Consider the following 7906-nt stretch of genomic DNA (forward strand, 5'->3'; position numbering starts at 1 on the left):
GTAGCCTCCTTACCGGTCTTCCCGCTTCTGCCCTGGCCCCCGACAGTTTGTCCTCCACGGAACGGCCAGGGGGATCCTCAGTAAATACATGTTGAATGAATGAACCAATGAGATATGGTCCCTGCCTTCAGGGACTTCCTAGTTGGTGGGGAAAATGGAGAAGAAATCACCGGAGTTCCCAGAGACCCATTTACATGTGAGGCAGGCACTATGGCTGCACCAAAGAGAGGCATCTGGGGGTATCAGGGAAACCCCCGGAGAGAGGGAGCCATTTGAACTGGGCCTGAGAGGATGAGTAGGAATTTGCCACAGGCAACAGATTGAAGAGAGGTATTTCAGAAGGGGGTGCAACAGGATTGCAGCTGGAGCTTTAAGGTGTCCTGTGTGTTTGGGGACAGCGAGTGGCCAGTGGGGTATGAGAAAGGGCAGGTGGAAGGAGACTAGGCCCTAAGGCTGTACGATAAAGGGCCTCGAATGCCAAGCCAGGATTCTCATTTCGGGAGAATCTTTCCCAGCCGTAAAAGGGAGGTTGAGTCAGCCAGTGCATTTCACTTCCATCATGACCGTGGTTTAGTAGCTGCCCAAAGCCTCAGTTTGAGAAGGACCTAGAAGCTGCACCCAGGCCCATTGGTTAGAAGGCCGTGGTTGATTGACAGTCTCTGCCGCAGGAGTAGATGCGGTCGAGCCACGCATTCGCAGACGCCGGAGGTGGGTTTGGCTCCGTAGGTCATTGGCACAGAACTTTTTCTTTCTATCCCTGGGGGTGTGCAAGGGAGAGAGGGCCAGCCCCGGGTAGCAGGTTGGAAGGGGAGCCCGTAGGTAGGAGGAGTGTCTCACGGTGTTTTATTTTCTCCTCATTAGTGATAAGATGTTTCCGGCTCTAGGGTTTGGGGCCCAGTTGCCCCCGGACTGGAAGGTGAGTGAAGCGGGCTGTTTCCGCTCGGCCGAGGTGGGATTGATGTGTGTGACCTCTCCGAGATCCGCTTTGGAAAGACCTGGGGCCGGGGCCCAGCTGCCCTGCCTTGTCTGAGTTCCCCCGGAGCCGCCCTTATGTCTCCACCTGAATCCCATGTAGGCCCTGGGCCTCCTAACCAGCAGGACAGCTATGGTCTCTACCGGCCCCCTCCCCGCAACTTCGTCTGCTGGCCATTTTGGGGAGTGGGGCAAGATCCTGCGAAACCAAAGCTGGGTTTCTGGGCAGACACCATGATGCCAGGGGTGTATGAGGGGAGGAGGGTGGGTTGGTGCGGCCAGGCCCAGCATGAGCCGGTTGCTAGGACACCAGCCGGCTTTCAAAGAACTCTGGCTCAACGAGATGTTTTCCTGTGCAAAAGCCTCCTTGGAAATGTCACAGGGCAACTCTAGGGAGGCTAGGGCTTGGCCAGGCTGGAGGGCCCAGCCGTGCCCAGAGGGATGCTGTAGCGCCCAGGCTGGGAGAGGCCAGATGCTCTGTCTCTCCACCCCCGCCAGGCTTGGCCCCTCCTGGCCCCTTCCCGTCCCTTCTCATTCTAACCCACCTTGACTCTGCCGCATGAACCTTCTTTCCTTCCTTCCCACCTCAAGGCTTCTGCGTGTGACGTTCTCCTGGCCTGTCGCTCCCTTTCGCTGAGTTTTCACACCGATTCTCATCATTCCCCTGGGAGGCCTTCCCTGAGTACTTATTTGTTGACAGTGAATTTGGGGCCTCCAGGTGTTGGTTCTCTGATGGTTGGAAGCTGGAAGGAGCTAGAAGAACCTTGAGACCCAGTTGCCTGCCCTTGGGGCTTCGGTTCCTTCCTGTCCTGGGCAGTAGCTGAGGGACTCAGAAAGCATGTCCCTGAGGAGATGGCATGAGGGCTCGGACCCTCAAAACGAGCCAGAGTTAGTAAAACAAAAGTAAAACAAAAGAGGGATTGGGCGGAAGGAAGGTCTGTGTCGGGGAGGAGAGCAGAGTTTATGACTCTTCCCACTGTACAGATGGGGAAACTGAGGCTCAGAGAGGACAGTCCGTCTGAGATCCTGTCAGCTCCCTCCCAACCTCCCTCCACTGTCCTGCCCCTGCCAGGGCCACAGGGAGCAGCGTCTTAAGTAACTGGCCAACTAGGGGCCGGGCAGGATCAGGTGGGGTTAACTGGCTATCGATTGTCACAGGCCTCAGAGAGTTCCAGGACAAAGACTGGCTTGTCCCCAGGGGCCCCTAATCGGCTTGGTGTGGGCTCCAGGAAGCTTGTCCTGTTTACTGGCATTTCTTAGGCAAACCAAGGCGACCAGCATGGGAGGGGGCTGGGCTGCCACGGACAGCTGGACTTCTTGTCCCCCGGATCTGTTCCTGGCTCTGCTGTGGCTCACTCACTATTCCCTGGCCTCAGTATGCCTTGGCCCTGCCCTCTCTAAACCTGTGTTGCCACCTGTGAAATGGAACTGCTGGAGTAGGTGACCTGAGAGGCCTGAGGTGTGGACAGTGACCTCCCACAGCCCCCCCCACTTGACCCCAGGACAGACCCTCCCCCAAAGAGGGGCACAGAGCGGGGAATGAAGAGATTGGGTGGCTGAGAAAGCGAAATATTAATCCTTTCCTGTCAGAAGGGGGCTTTTCCCCTTTGGTCTCTAAAATCTCCTAAAATCTGATTTTTCGGGAAATTGTTGGCCCAAGGGAGGCCTGTTTCCCTGGCAACCATTTTCCTCTCTCAGCCCCTTCCATACAAGCCCCCCTCTTCATCTCTGTAGATGGTCATGAAGTTGCCATGGCAATAAGGACTGCCGGCCCTTACACCTGGAGCCCAGAGTGGGGACAGGGTAAAGAGGGCCCCTGGACAGGGAGGGACTGGGCTCAAGAGGGACATCAGGGGACCGGCTCCGTGCCAGGCATTTAGGGCCAAAAGAACAAAGAACAGAAGCGACCGGTCCCTGGAAGAAGGTGGGGTCTCCTCAGGCCGCCCACCCACTAGGATGAACTATCCCTGCCGAGTCCCTCCTCTCATGCCCGGGGGCCAGCCCTTCTCAAGGCATGAGGGGCCCGGGGCTCAGGCCTGTCCTGCTACGTGGCCTTGACGCCTGGCTTCCCCTCTCTGGGCCTGTTTGTTTGTGGAGTGGAGATGTTGGACTTCCAGCACGTCCACTGTAGTGTCTCGGAGCGAAAACGTCTCTCTGGAATCGTTTGTGTCCAGGCTGAAGCTCTCCCTTAGCCTGGACCTCTCCACCCTCCTAATTTAATGCCCCTGGGTGACGAACAGCTTCTGAGGTTAGAGGGTTCATGGAACAAGAGCTCGGGAGGCAGCCTGACCCTGGTTCTAGTCCCGACCCTGCCCTTCAGTACGTGGAAACGTCCTAGTTCATTCCGTGTCCGCTTCACCATCTGAAAAGTGGGGTAATTCACAGGCCTTTCCTCACTGGCCTGTCGTGAGGAAGGAACGAGGCGAAGCACTGGACGTGGGGCAGCGAGGCAGGGGGCTGAGCGGTGTTTGGCTGTGAGGGGGCAGGGGGAGGGAGAATGGGGAGGTCGCCGCATCTGAGCTCTGGCCTCTCCTGAGGCCCCAGGTTCTGCAGTCACCCTAGTCCTAGTCACAGCTCTGAACAGGGTCCACCTGGGCTCAGGGGCTGGGCCTGGAGGAACCATGACAGCCCTCTCTGCACCTGTCCCCCCGCCCGGCCCCACTATCCAGGTCCCCCAGTCCAGCTCTGAGTGGGTTGCCGGCTAATCCCCAGCTTGGTTCGCTTGCGTAAGTTGAGCTCCTTTCCAGGCTCCTCCACCATTAGAATGGGGAAGAGCCCTGGAGCCCAGGGAAGTGGGACTTTCATTACGGCCCCCACCATACTGAGCGCCAGCGACCAAGGGGCATTCCAAATGCCCCGTGATCCACCACCCACAGGGGCACCTCTCTGTCCCACTGGGGGACTCTCGTAGTGGGGTGAGGATCAGGGCAGCCCTGATCCCGCAGAAGAGACTGGGGTGACGTGCAAGGATCTTGGTTTCCTCCATCATGAACCGCGGCGGCTGGGTCTGTCCGTGTCTGTCCGTGTCTGTCTGTGTGGGTCAGACCCAGCAGCGGATGGGAAAGCACATGTGCGGAATATCGATAGCCTTGACCTGGGGCTGGGGAGCAATAAAGAGCCAGGCATCTTCAGAGGAGCCTGCGCCTGGTGGGAAGGTGGGGGTGCACTTGGACTTGGAGGCTGGGGGTGGCCTGGGCCCAGGTCTGGAGCCCGGAGGCTGCCAGTTCAGCATTTTCTCTGCATTTCAGGTCTCTCATGAGTTTGCCATCAACTTCAACCCCACCAACCCCTTCTGCTCAGGTGAGTGTCAAGCCCACCTGCATCTGCCTTGGTTTTTACACCTGGCCATCTCTGGGCGGAGGGAGGGCAGAGTACAGGTTTCTGTCCCGTTCTCCCCTCCCCCACCACTCACGCTCGCTCAGAATGACAGATGAGGAGAGAGCTAGGGCTTGGAGTCAGGCAGTCCTGGAATCAAGGCCAGCTGCTGCCTTTTCCTGGCTGTGTGACCTTGGAGAAATCACTGCACCTCTCGGAGCCGAGACTTTGCCTCCTCACCTGCCCCAGGGAGGTGTGATACCTGCTTGGCTCGCCTCACTCTGGTCAGGTGAGATTTAAGAGAACTGTTGACAGGAAGCCCTGTGTAGAGCAGGAGGAGGTAAGGGTGGCAGGTTATGCAGCTGCCTCTCACCTCCCGTCCGCCCTCCCTGGGTGGGCCCAGCCCTGCCCTGTTCTCCCTGCCCTCCACAGAGAGCCTGAGGGTTGCCTGGGGGAGGGCAGCAAGAAGGGCAGGGAGTGAAGGGGGTGTCTGTGCTTATCACTGGCACCTCCAGGCCTACGAGGATTTCTGAGCCCTGCAGAGTCAGTTAAGGACGTACTGGAGGAGGAGCGGGTGCTCCAGGTGGGCCTGGAAGACGGCGGTCCCTGCCATCGTGGGAACTTTCAGCCTAGGATTTGGTTTGGGTGTAGCATCTACCTTCCCTGGGGATCCCCAAAGCTGGGCCAGGTTTGTACTTGGGAGGGAAATGTATCAAACTGCCAACTTGGGGATGATGCTGTGACTCAGAAGCCACGGGCATCTGTTGGCAAGACGCGGCCCCGTACTCCTGCTGGAGTCTGGTTTGGAGCAGGATCCAGAGATGTTTCGTGCAGATTCATCTTGATCAACCTCATCTCTGGCCAGAGATCTGCTGGGCACGACCACGGGGCAGGGGGATATTCTTCGGCTGTTTACAGAGCATCTACTATGCAGGGGCTGTGCGAGCATCTAAGTCCCCCCAACAATCCTGAGCAGAAGCCGTAGTGTATCCAGAATGGACCTCCAGATGGCTTCCCATGGCCCTGAAATGTCACTGCAGGCTTTGCCAAGCCTGCTGGACTCCCTCCTGCCAACTGCCCAAAAGTGTAGGTTATCGGTCTCATTAGCAGACAAGGAAACAGGCTCAGGAAGATTAAACAAGTTGCCCCAGGTTTCCCAGCTAAGTGGTAAAGGCAGAATTCAAACTCAGGCCTACCTGACTCCACATTTGGGGCTCTTTGCTCTATACCGCCCTAGCCCTGCCCTCTGGGAGCTTCCGGTCTCATGGGGCGCACACTGGCCATGGCAGGGGCATCTGGTTACAGTCGGGATGAGAGCGGGTGCAGGGTCAGGGAGGGCCTGGCTGATACAGACTCTTCTCCTTGAGGCAGGCGTGGACGGCATCGCCCAGGCATACTCAGCTTGCCTGCCCCACATCCGCTTCTACGGTCCCACCAATTTCTCTCCCATCGTCAACCACGTGGCCCGGTTTGCAGCCCAGGCCATGCAGCAGCAGACGGCCACGGTGAGTAGGCAGCCACCAGTGTGGATGCGCCGGACAGGGCTGGCACTGGCGGGGCCAGACTGAGGTCCATCCTTCCTACCCGCCCCCCTCCACCAGGCTGTCCCGCTGCATAGCCTGCCTTCCCTTGTTCTAAAATCCTAGGTGCCCCTGCATCTCAGTTCACATGCAGGTATGGTTACGGGAGTTGGACCAAGCTCAGCTTGACTGGTCCCGGCCTCCTGGAACACAGACCGGAGGTGGACGTAGAAGCAGGCCCAGTAGGAAACAGAGCTACAGTCGATGGGGTGTGCCTCCCCAGGGCAGCGGGTGCACATGGAAACTCGGAGGAGGGGGCCTGCCACTCTAAAGGTGACCCTCGGGGCCACCTCGTCCCAATGGAACAACCCCCGTCTTACGCTGAGGGCCAAGGAACAGTGTGGCCCTGGCCTGGCCTCGTCCCAGGCATCTGTGTCCCTGGTCATCTCCCACCCCCAAGCCCTCTGCTCGATGCCAGTATCGGGGGGTTCCAAAGGTCACCTTCTCCAGCTCCCCCGCCGTCCACCAAGGCCTGCTCTGGCCTCGCTCTGCAGTGTGAGTTGGGGACTGTCCTCCACCTGCCCAGGTCCTGCGCCCAGTCCCCCTCATTAGGGGCCTCTCTGAGGCTGGGAGCCCAGGAGCAGCCTTGGGGTGGCGGAACCTGGCCTGGAACTGAGGAGACTGGGGTCTGGCCACCGTCCCCCGGGACACCTGTACAAACTGTTAGCCCTCCGCCCCAGGCTTCCTCCCCCTCCAAAAGGAATGGGTCACTGCACAAGGGCCAAAGTCCTTCTAGACCGTCCTTTTCACTCCCAGAATAGTGTATCAAATTCACCCACTCCCCCCTTCCCCATGGGAGGGTCCTTTCAGCGGCAGATATCAGAGCCTGCCCCTCCCTGGCCTTCCTCAGCGACTGCCCAGCCCTTCCGTCACTTACAGCCATTCCGCCGCTGACCTCTCTTCTGTCCCTTGGACACGCCATGCTTGTTCCCTCCACAGAAACTTTGCTCTGCCATCTCCTCCGCCTGGAGGTTCTTCCCTGACTCCGCTTGGCTGGTTCCCTCAGGGTCCCTTCCAGGGCCCCTCTCCCGCCCCCCCGTCTTTCCTCGGCCACCCGCCCGGAGTCCGTCTCCTGCCTCCCCTTTATTCCCATCTTAACTTGGATGACATCTCCTTCACGTGCTTGGTGTCTTGTCTATCGTGCATCTCCCCGTTGGACTCTTGGCCCCACGGGATGGGCTGTGTCTGGGTGGTCGCTGTCATCTGCTTGCTGTGGGCTGGGGGCAGTGCAAGGAAGTGGGAGGAGGTGACTCTCCCAGAGGGAAAGGGATGTGGTCCCACTGGGACTGCCTGGAGGAGAGAGGCATCTACTTGGTCCCTAGGGCGGCGGACGTTGGCGGTTGGCAGATAGCAGCAGAGGGTCTGTAGGGAGGGGGACGTGGGGTCAGCCTGCCAGGGCTGGAATTTCGCCCTTGGCCCTTCCTCACTGTGACATGGGCAAATCACTGAACCTCTCGGAGCCTCGGTTTCGTTATCTGTCCGGTGGGAACACTAACAGGACCTGCTTCGAGGGGTTAGGAGTACATGAGATGATGCAACCCCTGGCACCCAAAGACATCTGAAGGAGAAAGGACGGGTGGCAACAAGCTCCTGGCAGAGGCCCCTGGCAGAGGGAACCACGGAGGCCAGGGACAGGCAGGAGGGAGGTCGATGGGTGAGGGGCAGCAGCAGCGAAGGAAAGCAGTCCGGGTCTTTTCCGTTTGGGGGAACGTGATTGTGATTGGCCCTGTGGTGGCAGCTGAGGGCCTGAGACCAGCCCCTTCCCAGCTCTGAGCCTACTTCCTTTATGAATGGGAGAAGTTAAGCCCCAGGGGTGCTGTGAGCATCTGGGGCAACCTGACTGGGACAGTAACTGGGAAAGGCCTGGGAGTGCCTTTTGATAAAATTCCTAGAGGTGGGGGTGCCAGGAGGAGGAGGCTAGAATTGTTCCTTGCTTGTGGCCAGCCAGGCTCTTGTCCCACCCAGTCTATTATCTGCCTGAGCCAGCTTTCGAAGGAATGGAAAAAGACCTGCATCCCTGTTTAAGGGGAAAAAATGCC

The 7906-nt window shown here is 58.8% G+C and overlaps 1 protein-coding gene across 2 annotated transcripts in view; it reads left to right on the forward strand.

The window, feature by feature from the left end:
• The window catches only part of CPNE2 (copine 2), a 28590-nt gene that overhangs the window by 13828 nt on the left and 6856 nt on the right, over positions 1–7906 (forward strand). The window contains exons 12-14 of one of the 2 annotated variants that reach the window (XM_006908778.3): positions 862–916; positions 4221–4272; positions 5659–5792. In XM_006908778.3, coding sequence (XP_006908840.2) covers positions 862–916; positions 4221–4272; positions 5659–5792 — 241 coding nt within the window. The remainder of the gene's footprint in view (positions 1–861; positions 917–4220; positions 4273–5658; positions 5793–7906) is intronic. The other variant, XM_025044619.1, reaches the window with a different exon arrangement.

This window comes from Pteropus alecto, unplaced genomic scaffold, assembly GCF_000325575.1.
Source record: "Pteropus alecto unplaced genomic scaffold, ASM32557v1 scaffold123, whole genome shotgun sequence".
Classification (NCBI taxonomy): domain Eukaryota; kingdom Metazoa; phylum Chordata; class Mammalia; order Chiroptera; family Pteropodidae; genus Pteropus; species Pteropus alecto.